This window comes from Hippocampus zosterae, chromosome 5 (genome assembly GCF_025434085.1).
Source record: "Hippocampus zosterae strain Florida chromosome 5, ASM2543408v3, whole genome shotgun sequence".
NCBI classification, from domain to species: domain Eukaryota; kingdom Metazoa; phylum Chordata; class Actinopteri; order Syngnathiformes; family Syngnathidae; genus Hippocampus; species Hippocampus zosterae.
Genome location: NC_067455.1, coordinates 18,108,322 through 18,128,675, shown reverse-complemented (window position 1 = coordinate 18,128,675; position 20,354 = coordinate 18,108,322). Strand labels below are relative to the sequence as shown.

Here is a 20,354-nt window from a genome sequence, read left to right as displayed (position 1 = left end):
CTCCACTCATAATCCATCAGTACTGTGGGTTTTCTACTTCGTTAACTGAAATCATCCAATAGGATTAACAAAGATGGAGAATGCTTTTTTCTGCACGTCTGTCTCCAGTGATAGCTACTAGACTCTAGTAGCTATCACTGGAGACAGTAACTTGAGTCAAATTGACATACAAGTGAATCAGTGAACATCAAAACGATTTATCAGAATCCAATACTATAAATCTAAATGGCAGAAAACCCACTTGTCATCGAGATGAGTACAAGTTTTTTATCAATACTTCAATATTTATCATCAAAGTGGCCATGTTTCATACTTAAATAATAATCAAGCAATTCAAACTTTGTTTATGCCCTTTTTTCTTTTTTTTTAAAAGCCCCCCCCCCTCCCTGGTTTCTGTTTTTTTTTTTGTTACCCTGTATTAATAACTTTGCAATACCTGTATATGGGTGTAGGTACCAGACAGTTCATCGGATGATTTCAAGTTAAATTGTGGAGAGAGGTAAACAAAATACCAGAAGATGGCAGTACTGCGCTCATTTATGCTTGCGGGGCTCCAATATTATTAGCAGAAGAAATCGACTTTTGTTGACGGATGTTGAGTCTATGTCGTAGTCAAGGCTAGTATTTTGTTTGGTTTTTTTTTTCATTTTACAATCGGATTTATTGATATGTTTACGGACGAAGCACAAGTGTCAGTGAGTATCCAGTCATCCTGGCGAAAATCTCAGCAGTCGTCGCAGGAGTCGGTACGTTTAAGCAACGCCGTTGGATATGAGTACATAAAGAAGTCATGATTTGTATGCACAGTCAAGCACCAGTTATCTTGGAAAGTGGATGGGCACGGACGTCATAGTGAGAGATGCCAACACAGTGTGAATCAAAACAAAGAAATATACTTTGTAAGGACGACCTTTCACCCAAAAACTCCGTTATTGGGTGTCATTTGTGTGCAATCGAAGGAAAACCAAAACAATATGTCCCATTGGAAATAAGATAACATAAGATAAGAAAACCTTTATTAGTCTCGCAATGGAGAAATTCCCAAATTCACAGCAAATATGAATCCAATTAATCTGTTCGAGATACTCATACATTCTAATTTGTAAAAATAGAGAATAATTGTAGTTTAACATGCAGAAAATTATATGAAGTTATATAAATTGCTACATAATTAAACATCACTTTTACCTTTTATAGAAAGTAACATGGACAATTATGGCAATATAGATAATCTCTGTGCAATTTAGTTTCTTAGCACCCTGTATTGGTAAAAACTTTATAGTCCAGCTCAGCAGTGAATGTTGTAGTTCAGTAAGTGATTGGCCGTATGCCCATAGTTCAAAAGCCGCTTTCCACCACTGTCGTCGCCCCTCCATTTTATCATGTTCTCAGAAGCATGAAACATCACATGGAAGTCTCTTGGTGATGCATGAAAGACAGTAAAGAGGGTGAGGTGAAGAGGATATTGTTCAGAAAAGGAACCTGCCATTTTTGGTACTTTCCTATGCATTCTTTCTTGAATGTTATGCTGTTCCTCATTTTCTTCAAAAGTGGACTGGCACTTGGAGCTTTCCTATGCTCGTGCTGGCTTGTTAGACAGTGGTACTCAATAAAAAAGAACAAGAACTTTCAAAATGCTTCAGACGATCGCGCTGGGTATCGCTCAGTTTCACTCACTCATAAGAGCAATTGCTGCACCTAGTCAGACAACAATGTCAGACCATACCCAATTCAGATGACCTTAATAGAAATGCAGACAGAGGCAGCAGAGACGCATAAAAAGCATGACTTATTAGTCAACAAAAGACCGGAACATAGCTAAAATGTCCATGATGCAATGTAGCAGGATGACACATTCACAAGCTCGAAAAAGAAAATGCTTAATAAAGTAGTGCATGTTCATGAAATGCTTTGTGTGAACACTCAATTTCAGAAAGTGAGGGGTTGAGTCACTCGGGCAGACAGAGAAGTTTGGTATCAATCATTTTCAAACCCACGGAAACTTAAGTGGATGTACAAACACCAGGTCAAAATTACATTTGTCTTGAATCACCCTCACCAGCTGCAAATCCTTCCTAGCGTGATTCCTCTGCCTCGCCGGTTTAAGCAACTTCTTTTTGCCTTCCACTTGGACATCTAAATAAATGAAACAAAATCTTCAGTGTTTTATTTTTAACTCAAATCGAACAAAACTACCCGGGCCAGAGTCACCAGATGTCGCACCATCGTAATGCTCATTCAAGGACAAACAAAAGGAAACTCATTGAATGTGTCTACCAGCCAAGCATCTATCCAGTCGCCATACCTCTACAAAGCATTTCTTTCATTTTCTCCCTGTGTATGCTTGTGTATATGTGCACATCTCAGAGAGGCTGCCAGACCAGAGCCATTCACAGTACTGAAACAGGAGTACAGACCTGTTCCAGCGTCGTCAGCAGTACTCAAACAGAACTCCAAGATCATGTAACGACACAGTTCCTCCAAGACCCCCACAATATGCTCCATTTGCCCGGCTTGAACGACTTCCTACGTCAAATTGAGGCCCCAGTTATCCGTGAGTTGGTCAGAAATGCCAAGAGTCATGCTTTTGATGGCTTTCAGGTGAACTGGGAAGAACACAATCAAATGGTAAGCAGTGAACTGATGAATCATCAAATATAAAACACATCAATATTTGACCTTGCCTTTATTGCTTGCTTCTGGCATTTTGATAGGTTTTGTGCCTTCACCAACTTCAACATCCCAGGGCCCTAGAGCAAGATCTTCATGTCACGAGCGTGTCCTGGAGTTGTACTGGTGCAGTCATAGCCTGTGCTTATGGCCGGTATGTTGCATCCCATTATATTATTAGGAATCACTCAAAGCTCGACATCCCCTACTGTTCTGCGAAACACAACCCTGTTTGAACAAGCTCTCCTGCAGTGAGTGAGCTTCTATCAAGCATGTCTAATTCACTCGCTGAGGAAGGCAATTTGCCTGTGTGATTGGCAGGATGGCAGAAGGCGATTGGAGCAATGATAAGTCATATATTTGCACATGGAACATAGATCATGGAGGTCTGAACCCCAAACAAGCTGATCTGGTCATCGATGTTCCTACTCCAGTGACAGCTCTGTGTTGTCACCCCAAGCACCCCGCTCTAATGACAGGTATATGACCCGGACTGTTCTTTTTTGCGACATGTTACATTATCATGATTTGACAGACATGTCATTCGCTTGTCTGTGATGCTGTGGCTGCAGGTGGTTTATACAGTGGGGAAGTGATCGTCTGGGACACCAGCCAGTCAACAGATCCAGTAGTGGCTCAAACTGGCATGTCTGCAGATAGCCACAGAGAGCCCGTTTGTCAGGTGAGAGAGACCTCAGGACTTACAAACCGACTAGTGATGTTAACTTTTTCCCTTTTGTAGCGTGATAAAGGGGTGGAAAGCGGAAGTGGCACAGAGTGTATGTTTCATTAAACATTTCAATAATAAATTCCTATGAGATTCCATTTTTACCAGTTTATTCATGCACACACTACAGTGAAGTCAAGCCCCGGTTTTCATGCGGGGCAATGTGCCAGACCCATCAGCCACGGGTGAAAAGCCGCAATATCGAAAGATCAGATAAAAACCTTTGGAATGCTGTTGTTTCAACCTTCCCACGTTTAAACTTATTAAAGTACACCTAAAGTTATTGAAATACACTTTTTAAAGCATTCCTTGGCACCTGTTCTCCCTCTCACGCTGTCGACAAATGGGGAGACTATCGTATAGCTTCACTTTGAAGATCCGAATATAAGATTCTCAGGTTGGCACTGTTAATTCCAAATTAACTCATTCACTCCCAAAGACGTTTTTAAACGTCTTTTCAGACTTGGTCCAGAATTGGCTGGTACTGAATGAGTTTTAAGAGGTACAACGTGCTTGTACCAAGCGTTTATTTTTTACTATCTGTTGCAGTTTACTATGAAACTGACACATGAAGCAAAAGACAATTGAACGATCTATAGTTCAACACCAAACAGCTGGACTAAACCATATCATTTTGCTGAATGAAAGTCCACTAGATTCATGCGATATGCCATCTGCAGGCATAGATAGAAGTAAAGGTAATTCTAAATCTTTGAATAACTGCCACATTGACACACACACAGCAGCAACACATACAAAAAAGTCCATACAAATTACTCGCAGGCATACATTCTCTGCTCCACAAGTTTCAAATATTACTGCTGCTTCATAGGTGAACTTGTCTGCCTTATCTTCTTGCCCGTATTTACCCTCTATCTTCATCCAGCAGACGTCAGTGCTCCACTCGAGATGCACAACTCCTAATTCTGACCTGCATGAACCCAGTACTATAAAAATCAATTGAAAAAAAAAAATCAAAAATCTACTCTACAGCAGGGGTTCAATTTATTTCATTTTATTTTCCGAGAATTTTCCAATCCCACAATTGTGTAACTTTTAAGAACGTTCAACTGATTGAATCATTTTCTCTTGAAAAGGTTCTATTAGAAACTGTGGCATACATACAGTATTTTGCATGAGTCATGACTTTTGGTTATTGAACAAAGGACTCAAACAAAACAATTGCACCGAGTACACAAACCATCATTCACCCTGACTGGTCTGTCACATGGTTAATGGAAGGGAATGAAATGGCTGCTCACCATCAATGACAACATCAAATTTTATGTGCCTGAAATTAGCTTTGTTGCGAAGTTAGATGTAATGTATTCGTTTGGGCTTCATTTGAGTTTTTTTTTCTTTCTTATTGGCGCAATCTCATTAAAATGTGTGTAAAAGACCAGAAGGACACAGGATTCATATTACCTGTAACCGAGAAGATCTAGTCCAACTATGGTACTTTATTATTGCTGGATAGGTGAATGATAAGGACATCATAACATGGCTGTGTGTTTGTATGTACACATTCCCATAGGTTACCTGGGTGCCCCTGCAGAATAAAGGAGAGTTTGGTGTTCTGAGTGCATGCTCTGGAGGGAGGATTCTGCTATGGACAGTGAGCGCGGAGCAAGGAAAATGTGTCCTGAAAGTGGCCTTTGCCCTCGTGCAACAGCAAGTTCTTTCCAAGAACATCAGTTTCAAGGTAAGGCTCACTGTTCCAAGACAGAAGAACACTGACAGTTATTTCAAAGCAACTACCAAAAAGTTCATTGCCTGACAACGAGATACTACTTACAGTGAAACTCCTCTACAACGAAATCATGTTTGCAGCAATAAATTTATCACAACAGGGGGTTTTTCACTATAGCAAATTTGATCTCAGATGTAAACACACACACACACAAACGTATGTGTACACGCATATACCAACGTATGTGTACTCTATTTTTATTCCAATAGTGCATAAGTATGAGCAAACACTTATTTGACACTTCATATAGTTAGTGTAGAAAGAAAAAAGGGAAAGAAATTGCAAAATTTACCATCGGCATTCACTTTCACTTGCATCAATTTCTTGGATAATGTCTTTTATTTTGTTTCCTCCGTCTTTCATTTTGATCACTTTTACTCTCTCTTCCAGCGTCAGAGCTCTTCTTGTCTAAGCTGCTTGACATCCAAAGGTCCGTTTTGTAGCAATTTTAGCTATGCAACGTTCTTACTGCGTCTGAAACTAACAATCACAAATACTTCCTGGACTACTGCGCATGTGTAAACCAGTGTGTTGGTTGCTGTTTCCGAACGAAGCAGTAGAGGTCGCTGTTGGATTAGACTTCATTGTAGTGAATCTCTTCCCGAGGCAAGAGCAGAGAAAAATATTTCATATAACGCAACAGGGTTTTGTTTCCATTGTAATGGGGGGCAGGAAAGTGGGAATGGTGTTAATGCATTAATATTTTTTCACACTAGGGGGTATTTTTGCCCATGTAGGTTTCGTTGTAGAGGAGTTTCACTGTACTTCTTATTTCTTATATCATCCCCCATCCCCACCCCACCCGACCCCCACCCCCAGTCCGGTTTTGTCCTTAATGGGTCAATAGCAGTTCTTGTTTTTTTAAAATGATCTGTTCAATAAACAGACATCATGTGTGTTGTACGGGATTGTAATTTGTTTTTAGGGTCAAGGCACCAGCCCTGTGGGTGTCACCTCCTTGGATCTGTCTCCATGGGACCCAGACACATTTTTAGTAGGCTCCGAGGGTGGCCTACTACTGAGATGCTCCCTCTCCTCACAGACACCAGCAGCGGTCCCGTCTGAATGTCTCAGCGTGCCACTGAGAGCCCCAGCCGTCTTCTCTTTTCGGCCTGGCAGCGGCCCTGTCCACTCCATACACTGCTCACCTTTTCACAGGTACAGGTTTAAGGTCGTATCAGTGACTAAATCAATGTCTAAATACAACCGGTGACTCATGTGTGACCGATGTGTTTTCTTTAGGAACCTGTTTTTGAGTGCAGGAACTGATGGTCTGGCTCACCTCCATTCTCTGCTACAGACCAACCCACTGCGCTCAATACGAGTGTCAGACACTTATGTTTTTAAAGTGCAGTGGTCTCCAACCAGGCCGCTGCTTTTTGCTGCAGCCACTGGACAAGGTACAGTATCACAAGTATTGGAAATCTCACGGTGATCATTAATAATTAGTTTTAAATAAAAGGCTACTCTAATGCAGTAGGTTAACACAGACACACACGCACAAACACACACACACACACACACACACACGCACAAACATTCACACAACCATTTACATTTACAGCACATCACTCCTATAGGCTATTTAGAGTCTTCAATCAACCAATTCTAAGTGGACTGATGTACCAGTGATACCTAATTGCCTGATATTTATGAGTAAAACTTAAATCTATTCATTACTTATTTCTTCAATATGCAATGCCGTGGCCTTTGATTCCCTTTCAGAATGAATATTTTCTATCTCATGTTATAAAATACTCCCTCACATGATGGCCATGACATATGACATTTTTTTTAATCTGCACATGCAAAATTGTTGTTTTTTTCCAAGAAATTCAGTCAACAGCACTGAGGGTTTAGCAGAGCAAAATTTTACATTCAAAATTTCAAATTCAGAGGAATTTTACCCGAGATGAGTCTAGTCATTGTCAGCATTCTGAAAATCTTTCTTATGTAATGATTACTTGGCCAAGCGCGTACTCATTTGTGTTACGCCCTCTAAAGGCACTCTTTTTTTCCACCAGGTGAGGTGCAAATATTCGATCTGAGTCGCAGGTCCCTGAGACCAGCAGCCACGATTGACCCAGGAGGCGTTGGCCACGCCGCAACCTGTTTGGCCTTCAACTGTCAAAACCCCGGCCTCCTTGCAGTGGGAAAAACCAATGGAACAGTTGGTGTTTGGAAGCTCAGCACTGATTTAACAGAACAGATCCCCACAGAGAGCCATCTTCTGGAGCAAATAGCCAATCAAGTAGCAGAATGACACTGTGGGATGGATGGGGACTACTGCAATTGTAGTGACGGTTGCCGTTTCGGCCATGTGTCATATGGAACCGGAGTTATATTTCAAAAGGCAAATCAAAAGCTAATGGAATGAATATTGTTTGATGGTGTTTTACACAGCTATAGACTTATAACAGTCATCGGAGCTGGACCCTCGTCTCTTAATGAAGACGTAATAAGGACGTCATTGTCATTTCTGATCATGGGTTTGCAAAAATTTTGATCATCACAGGTTTATGAACATCGGGGTTGATTTGGGGCTAACAAAAACTACAGCAAATGTCCTAGAGAGAAAGAGGGATATTCCTAACTTTACTCACATTTTCCATTTCAAATTTACTATGTGATGTTACCGATATATTTAAAAGTAAATGTAATTTATGATGAATGGCTGGCAACCAGTTCAAGGTGTACCCCGCCTACTGCCCGAAGACAGATGTGATCGGCTCCTGTGCGCACCACGGCCCTTTTGAGGGTAAAGCGGATTGCAAAATGGATGGATGGATAAAATTAAACTGTTTTGGACTTTAATATGTTTCTTTTTTTTCCCTTTTTCTCGTTTTATATTGTTTGCTGGGCTTGTTCGAATCTTGGTAGTTGCTATGATTGAACAGGATAAAATAGCAAAAGATTTGTCAAGTCAGATGCCTTACGGGTTTAAGGACGTTTGTAAAACTGAATGTTTACAGTTTCATCTGTCGTGGTGGAATTGCAATACTGTAATGACATGACCTTATATTATTAAAAGTGCAGCTAATTTGTGTGACTTGATTATTGTTTAGTTTTTTTAATATGTAAAAAATTATTCCCCCAGATGTCTTTGTTGTATTGTAGCCAGGAGGCATGATTACCATTCGGAATTTTGCCAGTTTTCATATGGATATACATTTTTTCCTGAACAATTTACTAGGAAAAGTCCTCCCGCGAGCACATCAGATAACAGCATATGAAACTATGGTGCTTAATCCGGGCCAGGACTTCAAGAAATGCTGAATCCCTTCCTGGAATCCAAGAGGAGAACATTGCCAGTCTGACAGGAGTTATTAAACTCATGCAACTGAATGAAATTGCGGCAACAGTACAGCAAATGCTAAACAGAGAAGTTGGAACACTGTCATGAATACCATAAAATCTCTTAAAAATAACAGATGCAATGCCAGGTTTTGGAAAAAAAGGATATTGTTTTATTAAGAAGTATTTCATGTTGTTTTGTTCAAACAACAAATGTTGTCATTGTGGCTAGATGTGGGACCAAAATGAAAACATTGAATCTGGAAAGCAAAAACAAATGGAATGCCATGAATAAAAAGGTTTATGAGTTCAATGTGAAGACATATAAATGAGACTGTGTGCTTGTGACAGAAATGACAAAATCCTGGGCACCTGTATTTTTGTTTTGGTTCGAGGAAGGGGGCGGGGAGAGTGAGATAAAAGCTCACGTGAAGTAAGATCTTGAGATTGCAGTAAACCTGGTCGCACACATTTGTTCCATTTAAAATCACATGAAGGCACATCCTCAAACAACAAACAGGCATTTACATTTGCTCAGAGGAATTTTAACCCACTGTACACTTCCAACTGATACAGCTTGGTCCCAGTTAGTTGCAAACCAATGCGGTTACATGCAACTCCAAGGTGCAACAAGAAATAGGAGTCAGCTGTGTCACAGATCCGACAGAGTCTACATTCCACCAATCAGAGAACACAAATTAATTGAGTAAATGAATATATTGCCTTGGTTTCCTGAAAGCGAAACAGTGGGATAACTTGTAATGACACAAAATGAGCCCAGCCAGTGGGACAATACCTGCACCACGAGGTGAACGACCCGACCATTTGTCGGATCCAAACAAAGGACATGAAAGCTAAATACTCACTCATATGCTGTAAGATAAAACGTTTTTTTCTGAAGCAAAATCAGAAGCAAGGCAGCTCTCGTAAGTGTCTAGCCGACTAAAAATATACACTTAATCAATTTTGGGATGCCCCGCTGAATGTGAATGGAAGAACAAGTGGTGCCTTTCAGAAACACTAAATGCATTAATTCAACGAGTGATGGGGGCGTGGGACCTAACTCCCAACGCTCGAGTATCAAATTCCTGAACAGTCATTTTGAATTTCTAAATGTAAAGATGTGACATAGAATGGGGTATGCCTATCTGATCATTGTAAATGAAAAAAATAAAATACAATTGTCTTCTGCACTGCACCTTTCATACATATTTTCCATGAAATGATACAGTACATTCAGAGACAAGAAGAAAAAGGAAATCCTCATGCTGGCACCAAGATCCTGAGATGTAACTAATTTTGTTTAGATCTATTAAAAATATACACAGTCATTTGATCTAGCACTCCTGCATTGTGACCTTAAGAAATAAATACCCTCTAAATCTACTTTGAGAAGTACCTAATCTCAGGTACTGGTGCAAAATAAGAGTCAGTTCGAAGTGACTGCGAGATGCTCACTGGGAGTACATCCAGCACACCAGCAGACCAAAAGCCAATGCAGCACCTGCACCGACGTTAAGCAGAATGGGTCTCCAGTACTGCCACTTCTCTTTTTTTCTCTCCGAGTCGCTCAGTCTCTGTTTCATCTGCTGGACCTTCTGTGAGATGCTGGCAATCTTCTCTTCACGGTGTCGCTTCTTCACACTGCAAGAAAAAGAAGCAATGAGTCATCAACAAACCAGACGCTTACACCGTGAGGGCGCACGACATTACAAAGCGCATAAAGCATTTTAAGTGCGGCTTATAGTCCGAAAAATCTTACCTGGACACAAGTACATTAGTAGTACATTCTGTATCCTGATCAATTAATCAAGAAACAATCGCAAATTGAATGTTTTTGACGAGTCCATGTTTACAAACTTGTAATGACTTTAAAGTCCTTTCCTGTCATACAAAACCCTCCGTGTCTCAGGGTTTTTTCGACTATTTCAGCATTTCATTTTTGTGCGTTGTTTTTTAACTACCGGTACATAATCTATTCTACTGGATTAATTACCAATGCATACCTCTATTTTTGTCTTAATTACATTTCAAGTCAGTGAGATTTCTTTGACAGATAAAACCGACAAAAAGATGGTTTACTTACTGTCCAGTGCTCTCTGCCTCGCTGTGATCTTGGTACTGTGGCTTCTCTCCAAGCAAAGGCATGTGGTCTTTGGAGGTGAGCTCGAACTCCATGCAAGGTCTGCTGTTGTTTAAGTGAGGTCTCGGTGGAGGGAGAGGTGGAGGCAGCTCTGTCTCCAAATCATCTCTGGACACCACCACTGGCTTGACCTGATACCAGGCAAAGTACAAAAACAGAATGATTTTCGCATATTATTAACAATACAAATTTCATCTTAAAATAAACTATCCACACGTGCTTTAAAGATGATCACATCTCTTCCTCTGCATTGTTTTAACCACTTGATGTCCAAACCAGCAATAGAAGGCATCCGTTTGTTAGCTTAGAATCCAGTGCTAAATATGAAATCATCACTTTTCAGGCAACCCCCTAAACAATATTTTTGTTCAGCCATCAACATTGCATCATTGAAGAAAGCAAGACATTTTCAAAACTGGTCAAAATTTGACCCACACTTGTGAGTGGTCAATGGTATACAGTATATTTGTGAACAGAATGTTAATTTGCCAAATAGTGTCAAGAAGTTTTGTTTTGCGAATTGCATAACACAGCAGATGAAAAATGCAAGGTTGACAGGGGCATTCAAGACCCTACCATCAGCTACCAGTGCTTCACCAGCCACAAACCTCACCACGTCACTCACTAAAATGACATGTATGCCACTTCCTAACATTGACGCACTTGCTTATGTTAGATTCAGCAAAAGAGTCACAGGGCACACTGCTTTTTTTTTCTTCTTTTTTTTTAAAAACAAATGTAGTCTTTTGATGTCGGAATTTAATTTCTGCTTCAAATAAAAAGCCTCTCTCGAATAATTTCCTCAATTTAAAGTAATATGAAAATTAAAAATAGCAATTATCAATAATCACTTTACCAACCACTAACCATTTCTTTCTTTTAATTCCATTTACTAAAGTGGATAAAAATAATAAACCTCGCCGTTCCCTTCAGTCAAAGTGCTACCTGTGCTGAAATGTTGGTCCCAAGGAGTTTGGCTCCCTCGATGACAGCCATGTACGAGAAGCGCAGCTGATCAGGAGTCTGGATCAGGCCCATGCGGTATTCCCTCATGTCCAGAAGAACCTTCTGTATGTCCACCGAGGACGGATTATTCCTCCGATCCATCTGGAAAAACATATTTTCCCTATTTGATTAAAAGGACCGGGCAAATCCATGCTTTGGAAAACAGTTGACACAGTTGCATTGTTTGTTACATTCAGCAAAATCTAAAACTTGGAACTATATTTAATCAGACTAGGGAAAAGGTTGCAGCCAGTATTGCCGGCCCTTTTAACAAAGATGTGGACTCGGCTACGGAACATAAATATTCAAATTCCCCCTCAGTGAACTTTACATTTACCGTAAATTAAACTCAAGACATTTTTGACAAACCAAACTTAAACCTCACACATGTACATGCTACATCGCATGCACATTTTTTTTTTACATTTCTTAATTCCTATACCTTCATTATAGACCTACACCACATAATAGTTTATTTTTGTTTGTACAGTATGTTTACTTGTATCTGTGAATGTATAACGAGGCAAGATGAATTTTATAGATCCAACAAGGATTTTCTGATCTCACCTGCAGCTGGTTATTATTATTAGATCAGATTGATTTTTGGAGTGTGAATTGATGACTCTCGGTCAACTCATATCAACCCTACGATTGTTACTATCCTCACTGGCCAAATTTGAAAACAATCTCTGTTCTCACCAAGACCAGGCAGGTGTCCACCAAGGCAAAGGTCCCAGAACGCCCAATCCCAGCACTGCAGTGCACAACTGAGGGCCCATGCTCTGTGCCCAGTGAACAAGACTCCCGAACCTTGAAAAGGAAGTTGAGGAAGGAGGCAGGAGATTCCGGCACACCAAAATCCGGCCACGCGGTGTAGTGAAAGTGATAAATCGATCTCCACTCCCCTGTCTGTGACAGACAATGTGGGACCTTAATCGTGATCTGAGTGTTGTGTGAACAGATTTCTCCACAAACAGGCTCATTTGACAACACAACTCATGGGAAAAAAGTTTAGACGCTGTAGCTGCCAAAACCGTCACACTAAACACATCACATATGGAAATCTTCCTTTTAAACAGACTCGATCTTACCTTGACGTTTTGCAATTTTAGCACACGGATTTTGAAATAGGAATGATCCTCCTCTGACAGTAGCCTGACAACAAAACCGGTGTCAGTGAAGGACATTTGTTGTTCCGCCGTAGTTGGCCAGTACTGCGCACACTTTTCCTGGAAAAAATAAATAGGAATTCATTAAGAATGGTAGAAATAAAAGTATGAGCCTGGGGAACTAAAGGCTTGCACAGAACAAAAACAAGGTGATGCGGGAAGCTTTTTAGCTGGGAAGCTAGCTGGTGGCTAGTGCCTTTAATCAGTGTGGAAAGCCCTGCGATGACTCGGCGGGATATATTCTATCCACTGGCAACTTTAAGCATGTATAATTTTGCGGCACAAATATGTAGGGATGTTGAAAGCATAAGAGAGATGCGAGATATACTTGATTTACAGCTGAGCAAGGCGTGGTTTCAGCAAATTCTGCACACGCGGCCACAGCATTGGGAAAACAGAAACATTGGCTTCCTTTAAAAAAAAATAATTTGAAACCCGCCCTTTTTTGATCATTCCAATTTGGCTCTTCTACGGGGAGTTTCAAATTTACAATCTTACCTATTACCCAAGACAAAACTCTTTTCAACTCTGCATTTTTGTGCTTTTTCCAGGTGGTATGTCCAGAAGTTTTAAAGGCATTGCTATGCAGGGTGGACACATACCTCCACATCAAATTGCCACGCACTGGGGGTGACTTAAACAAATCAAAGCATGACTTTTATGTGGTTAGGAGTTTCCCCAACATTATCAGAAAGATCATTTTCCGTATTTCTCTTCCACGAACAATTGCCTCTATAAAAATGCAAAATCCTCAATTAAATACAAGTCACGAGTTGTTGAAATGTTTTGCGTGCAAATCCATCACCACAAAGACGAGACACCAAGCTGCGATGCTCCACACGTGCAATTCCACAATATTCTTATTTTTAGGGTGGTTAGAGTCGACAATACCTAGAACTTGATAGCCTAAGCCCAGTTTCCAAGAAGCAGTCAAGTTCTGTTCTCCACACTGTACACTTTTTGTATGTCAAGGGCTCAAAGTTGTGCAGGGTCACATCCAGCAATCGGTCTAATTGGCCAACAGAGAATCGTCACAACAAGAATGGAATGAAACACAAACGAGTCCTTTTCTTAAAACAAAGCCCATCTTCAAACAAACAACGTAATGCCAAGAGATACTGTAGTGTAAAATCAGCACAGCACTGCTGCCTGGCACAATACAACCATGAAAATAAGTGCACTTCACAAAACAAAGCGGGGCTGTTGATAATACAATATTTATTTTATGATGAAGTAAAAATCATCTTTACACGGCTTTATGTTGTGATATTTAACACACTGTTATGTACATTAAATCTCTTTTTCTGCAGCTCTCTCTCCCACTTTCTGCCTTGATTTTAATCATCGAGGAGGCTCTTCAAGTTGTAAGGGGAACTACAATTTTTTTAGAAGGTTCATAATTCACTCCATCATCAGCCAGAACATGTGAATCAGTATTACCGCATTACATGGATCCTGTGTGAGTGTGGTGATTGCACCTTGGAACAAATGCGTGCTTTAATGCGAACACATGCATATTGCTTTGTGTTTTTTGTTATTGTAAAGTGTCCTTGGGTGTCTTGAAAGGTGCTTATAAATAAAATGTATTATTATCATTATTTAAGGCTGAATGAACAAAACAAATCTGATTTTGCCCAAAGGAGTCATTACTCTGCTGTCTCCTTGACTGTTTTTAGCATTTGCAAAAACAGACAAAACTCGGCGCCGTTATCACATTTTTGTTTATCTTTACTCAACCGTAAAAACATGTTTGCAAGCGCACATACACCGAAATGAAATCTCATCACTAACAATACAGTGGAAAGGATGACCAAGACGATTGCTGCTATCATCAAAACACGGCTTCATGTTTTGGTGATATGAGGGTGGAGCAAAATCTTTGCAGGATGTTTTGGGTCATGACTGCACCTCTTTACTGCGTGGAAGCTGAATGGTGACTTATGATAACAACTGATCCAGTCATCAAAAGTTGCCCTCATTAGCTGTTTTTCACGCTCTTCCAAGTCTGTTTCATGTAAAACTTGAGTGTTACTGCTCACATCTAAACTCCACTTGGAGAAGTAGTCTCGGCCCTCTTGCAAGTGAGGTGTGGTGCTGTTAGGTTTACCTTGTGACTGCTCCATGGACCCAGAGGAAAAAGAAAACCATGGAACTCACAAATATATACCAACTAAATCCAGTTATCGGAAGCACTCTGAAGTCATATGAAATAATGAGCTGATGCAACCCCACTGACAGTTTTACAGTTTTACAGTTTGCAATGTTTGAGTTTTACCACACACACGACATCAATCCATTTTTGGGTTACCAGCGTGAAACGCAACTTGCACGTAAATGTGAATGCGTGACTCAAAACTTTGGTCTGGACTACAGAAGGATGAAAAAAAATTGTGAGCGTGAGCTTAAGATTTTTTTCGGTTGCTATGCAAGCAGAACTTTTAGGCAGCCATCAAGTTTGCTAAATACAGAAATAACAACTGCTGTCATACAACAAAGGTATTACCGTTGTCATTTGTGAATCATGAGTCAAGTGATTTGTGTCCAAAGTGATATATATGATCACCAAAGTGCCAATAATATCCACGTATATAATGTGAATATATAATTTGCAATAAATACGACGGCCATGTAGCAATGTATTTATTAGTAGTAAATATAAAAAGTCCACACACACCCCTGTTCAAATGCCAAGTTTTTGTAACATTAAAAAAATTAGACTTTACTATGGTGCAATGACTTTTAGTTTGGCACAAACATGAACGTGCTCATCCCCAATTGAGTTGAAATGTACTTACAGATCCCTTTTCAATGATTCTGTTCAGCATTATAACGGCTTTGGAACACTGCTCCCAAATCATCAGCCAGAAGTGACCACAAGTGTTCCTTAAAGGACCCTGTAAAGCCCATTGAAAATAAATTTAGGACACGTAGTCACAAAGAGATTTTTTTAAAAATCCACAGTTTTCCTCTCCAAATAAGCCTTGTGAAATAACCCAATATGCTGCTGTCAAAAAATGTAAGTGAATTAAGTGTGACAAACACACATCTTGCTTATAGCAGACCTCACCTGAGAAAGAATGTAAGCTCTACGGGCTTCTTCCACTGAGACTAAACTTGCATTGATGTAGTCATTTTCAGAACTTTCAAGTTTTACCCGGCTGTGATCATCTAAAGTCAGGAGAGACAGAATAGCAACAAGTCAAAAAGACATTATTGACCACAATGCAGATTAATATTTCAAGAAAGGTGAACGATATCATATTCCAAAGAATCTCAAAAGCCTAATTGATACAATGGCAAAACTGTGGAACCGAGCTCAACACTGATTCCCGATCTAAGTTCATAACATGTCAAAGCAGCCTGGTAACAAAACTTCACACACTTTCCCGACCATCAATGTTGTCGGTTCATATAGAAAATGATAGATAACATTTATCCATTTTGTCGTTTTTGTTCACAAAAAAAAGTGCACTGCACTAAAAGGTGCTCTCTTCTTTACGTCTTATTTCAACACATTACCTTTCCAATCGTTTCATATCATGCTCATCTCAGCATACAAGTGTGTTCGGGAGACTTACATGGACTAACATCTCTGTAGCGATTCAAATTACGATTCACAGCCAGTTTTGCCACATTGTAGGGATATTCATTGGCTTGGTTCCGGATCTCCTGTAGAAAGAAAGCATAAGACAAAGAATGTTAGCTTTGCATAAAAGGTGATTACCGTACTTGTTGGGAAATGGTCGTCTCCTCTATAACGTGGTGTTTTAATTAGCCTGGCCCTCATTGGACAAGAACTACTTTTTGTTTTGTGCCGCACAATCTAGTACACACATGTCATCAATCATAATCGATACAATCAGCATCGTCCACCAAAATGACAAAGCGATTTTCACAAGACGAGCTACAAGGTTGAATTCTGCAAGTAATCTTAACACAATGCATGCTGCATTTGTTTCACTTGTTATTGCTTTCCTGCTTGACAGGTCTTTTGCAATAAATCCCGCTTCATTGTTTAAGTCTTTTACTACGTCAACAAACGTCTTTTACTACGTCAATAAACCGTGACTATTGTTTAAGTGCTATAAAAAATATTTTACAAAACCAAACCAGAGACGATTACAATAGCAATGGCACTTCGGAGAATATGCCAATTAGAATAGAAATTTCAGAGATACAAGAATATGCTGAGTTTGGAACAATGTGTTGTCGCTAATTACCGGTAGTAAAAATCTGCCATTTCTAATCTGTGTGCAAAAATATTTAAGTTTAGCAAGAATGCCAAAATATGAGAGGTGAACACATCCAGGTGCACTGTGAAATTAAGTGTAAACACATAATATACAGTAATAATCTACCATACAGTCCCGGGCAAATGGTTTGGTAGCAACTCAATTCAACAACACGGCTGACGCTGCTACTTAAGTTTTAAAGGAAATCCAGGCATTTTTTTCTCCTGCAATTTAAGACAGTTTCCAGGTGTCTTAAGATAACATTCAAAGCCTCAAGCATTTCAACACATTTAACACCCTCTATGTAAGTCCACGGAACTCAGTCTCAGGTGGTCTTGTCACATGCAAACGACCCACCGTACACTCTGCTCACTATTGCAAGCCTAATGATTAATAAAGCTTTAATTGCCATGACGACCAGAGGCAGAGCTATGGTGTTGATGGGGCATTCATTCAAATCCTATCTACAAGAAAGCACAATGACAGAAATCATTTTATTCTTCAGAATTGTTGATGCTGCTTTTTACTTCAGGTTCATTCCTGCTTGTACTGTGAATGTGCTGAACAAGGTTCTGGATATATGTGCATTTCATGAAACCATGATAAATAATGACTTCTCGGCCATGATGTTTGCTTGCTATAGTGTGAAAATATTGGATATCATGGACACTGACTTCAAGAATCAAACCTTCCATTCTAAAGACAGGTTGTTATAAAATTTGTATTCACACATGACTCCTGACGACCCCTGGCTACCACATAGTTGAATGGTTCAGTTTGCTATCTATAATGTAAATGGATTGATTGGTTGCTCCCTCTAAATTATGGCCTGGTCTCTTGGGGAAAATGGGGAAAAATAATGTTCAAATAGCACCACCGGAGCCCCAAAAGATGTCGAGTAACGGGGCATCTGCCCTGTCAACCAGATGGCCAGTCCAGCCCTGGCTCGGGTTAATTAAAAAAATAATAACGTGGTTACGGCTGAGTCCACAATATGTAGTACAGTAATTAGTTAATAACTTTACAAACTCCAAAAGCAGCAAATTGGAAAGGGGAAACGTGAACAAAAGGGAAACATAAAATATAAATCACTGCCAAAACGTCTGACCATAAATATTTAATACAGTACTAGGATTATTAGTATTTTCATTGATCTTATTTTACAAGACTCTAAGCACGGTGGCTGTGCGTGTACAGTACTAACATGAAACAAACAACTGTTTTCGACGATAACGATAACCGTTTGTTTTCATCGACAATGCTGCTCTTTTTGTTGTTCCGTTTGTGTTGCTTTTGGAAAACCGACGTAGGTTTTATCTGACATGATCACAGCTTGGGTTAAACCGGAACTTCAGTGTGATAATGTGAACGCACGGCTCCCTTGGAGATGGCTGTACAACACGTGCCTTCTTTGGAAGTCCCGATGATGACGACTTCTCAGAAACTGACGCAAGCGTGTACCGCTGCTGCGGTCAAATGGCATTAGCTAACTGAGCTCAACTTGGAACACAGCATTTGCACGTTTTCTGGCTACGGAAGTCGAGGACTACTAGCACAGAAAGCTACTTCTCCTTAGTCTTTCAAGAAAAGTGGGTGGGTTAAAAAAGCCTCATTCGCAAAAATAGATTTAATAGCCACGTGATTGACATTACACGACTCGCTTGGAAACATCTGAAGTTTAAAAAATGTGTTTGCAATAAAATTAGCGTAGTAGTTTAATCAGCACACGCGCGTCATCAAAACACCAGAGGCCCAGTAAATGCCGACAAACTTACGTTGTAAACGTTTTGCCATCCCCCGGAGAAATCAATGTCTTCAAATTCTTGCTCCATTGTAAAGTTAAATAGCGCCTCGGACACTTTCTGGATAACTAAATGATGTTTGCGGCAGCCTTCACCAAGTTACTCCCCTCGAGCGGCCATCTACACGGTTTACAGTGGTTGGGACCGTGGGGATCCCTGCGGGGAGTCTGTCTGTCAGTTTGCCTGTCTCTCTGTCTGTCTGTCTGTCTGTCTGCTACGCCACTACAACCACAAGCTGATGACGTTTGCTTGCCAGCTCTCCCCCTCCCCTCTCGACTCCAGGCTTTGTGCGTACCTCTTTACATTGGAAACACAAACTGTTTTCTTGATGTTGAATTCGTTTTAAACGTTTAGATAAATGAGATAACAAGATAAATAATAATAATCATGGACACATGAAGTATCACACTGTTTTCCCCCCAAGAAAACTATCTGGCCACCGAGTGATTGAGGAAGCAGGGGAGACAGATGGTGTTCAGCTGTTTGAACGTTCTGAATGCGTTATGAAGTACAAAAATAGGGTGAGAAGCAAATTAAAGAAAGAAGTAACAAATAAATGAAGAAATATAGCGAAGTAAAATAAGTCGATCTCTTCTTTTAATGTTTCATCTTTAATGTTTGTCATTTAATCGTATCAATCAATTTCTGATCATGATTGTGTGGTCAACATTCCGATTTTAAAGAAGTGATCAATTGTACCTTTTACACTACAGCGTAGCAAAAATTGTCGTAGTGGTGAAAAGTGCCAGAAGCTATTGTGATATTAAAGGAATAAGTTGCCTGGAATCAAAGTCATAATGTCAGGCACACAAGAAATGTTATGATGGTGACAGTAAGAAATTCTGCAATGAAAGTCTGGACAACGTGCAAATGGGAGTGTGAAATTTGTAATGAAATTGAATTGAATCCACATGCAGTTGTGGGGTGTAAAACTACTGTACACAACCCCAATTCTAATGAAGTTGGGAGACAGTGTTAAACATAAATAAGAACTGAATACAATGATATGCAAATCATGTTCAACCTATATTTGATTGAATATAGTACAAAGAAGAGATATTTAATGTTCAAATTGATAAATGTTATTGTTTTAACAAATAATCATTAAGATAGAGGTGTCGCTCATCTTCGCAATATGGCATGTTATAAATGTATTATTATTATTATTATAAAAAGCCCAGACTGGTGGTAAAAAGACTGAGAAAGTTTAAGAATGCTCATCAAGCACTTGTTTGTAGCATGCCACAAGTGAACGGCCTAACTGGGAACAGTTGGGTGCCTCAATTGTGTCTAAAAGGAGCTTCCCTGAATTGCTCAGTCATTCATAAGCAAAGATAGGGTGAGGTTCAAGTCTTGGTAAACAACTGCATAAGAAAATAGTCAAGCCGTTTGGATGATGTTCCTCAGCGTACAATTGAAAGGAATTTAGGGATTTAATCGTCTACGGTCCATAATATCATCAAAAGGTTCAGATAATCTGGAGAATTCACTGCATGTAAGTGACAAGGCCGAAAAACAACATTGAATGCCCATGACGTTCGATCCCTCAGGCAGCACTGCAT

General features: G+C 39.9%; 2 protein-coding genes across 3 annotated transcripts; one reads left to right on the top strand and one right to left on the bottom strand.

The window, feature by feature from the left end:
* The first annotated feature begins 559 nt into the window (after nucleotides 1–559).
* On the top strand, nucleotides 560–8,189 carry dync2i2 (dynein 2 intermediate chain 2). 2 transcript variants are annotated; one of them, XM_052065589.1, is made up of 9 exons: nucleotides 560–746; nucleotides 2,368–2,628; nucleotides 2,715–2,824; nucleotides 2,992–3,149; nucleotides 3,243–3,352; nucleotides 4,932–5,099; nucleotides 6,190–6,305; nucleotides 6,390–6,547; nucleotides 7,172–8,189. In XM_052065589.1, the coding sequence occupies exons 1-9, from the start codon at nucleotides 669–671 to the stop codon at nucleotides 7,408–7,410; spliced, it is 1,398 nt and encodes a 465-aa protein (XP_051921549.1). In that variant the 5' UTR covers nucleotides 560–668; the 3' UTR covers nucleotides 7,411–8,189. The 2 variants fall into 2 exon arrangements, with proteins under 2 accessions (XP_051921549.1, XP_051921548.1); XM_052065588.1 differs by having other exon boundaries at nucleotides 6,073–6,305.
* On the bottom strand, nucleotides 7,990–19,046 carry LOC127600792 (tyrosine-protein phosphatase non-receptor type 2-like). The gene is made up of 9 exons (XM_052065591.1): nucleotides 18,766–19,046; nucleotides 16,337–16,427; nucleotides 15,826–15,926; nucleotides 15,554–15,652; nucleotides 12,681–12,818; nucleotides 12,289–12,498; nucleotides 11,530–11,691; nucleotides 10,528–10,715; nucleotides 7,990–10,085 (listed from the first exon to the last, which is right to left on the bottom strand). The coding sequence occupies exons 1-9, from the start codon at nucleotides 18,820–18,822 to the stop codon at nucleotides 9,896–9,898; spliced, it is 1,236 nt and encodes a 411-aa protein (XP_051921551.1). The 5' UTR covers nucleotides 18,823–19,046; the 3' UTR covers nucleotides 7,990–9,895.
* Nucleotides 19,047–20,354: the final 1,308 nt, after the last annotated feature.

Bases quoted from the DNA above. Each gene is read 5' to 3' on its own strand.
- dync2i2 (XM_052065588.1), top strand. From the start codon at position 669: ATGTTTACGGACGAAGCACAAGTGTCAGTGAGTATCCAGTCATCCTGG. The intron at 2,825-2,991 runs GTATGTTGCATC...TGTGATTGGCAG, and splicing joins ATAGCCTGTGCTTATGGCCG to GATGGCAGAAGGCGATTGGA. The intron at 6,548-7,171 runs GTACAGTATCAC...TTTTTCCACCAG, and splicing joins TGCTGCAGCCACTGGACAAG to GTGAGGTGCAAATATTCGAT.
- LOC127600792 (XM_052065591.1), bottom strand. From the start codon at position 18,822: ATGGAGCAAGAATTTGAAGACATTGATTTCTCCGGGGGATGGCAAAAC. The intron at 12,819-15,553 runs GTAAGTACATTT...TATTTTTTCCAG, and splicing joins GAATCATTGAAAAGGGATCT to GAAAAGTGTGCGCAGTACTG. The intron at 10,086-10,527 runs GTAAGTAAACCA...TTTTTCTTGCAG, and splicing joins GAGGCAGAGAGCACTGGACA to TGTGAAGAAGCGACACCGTG.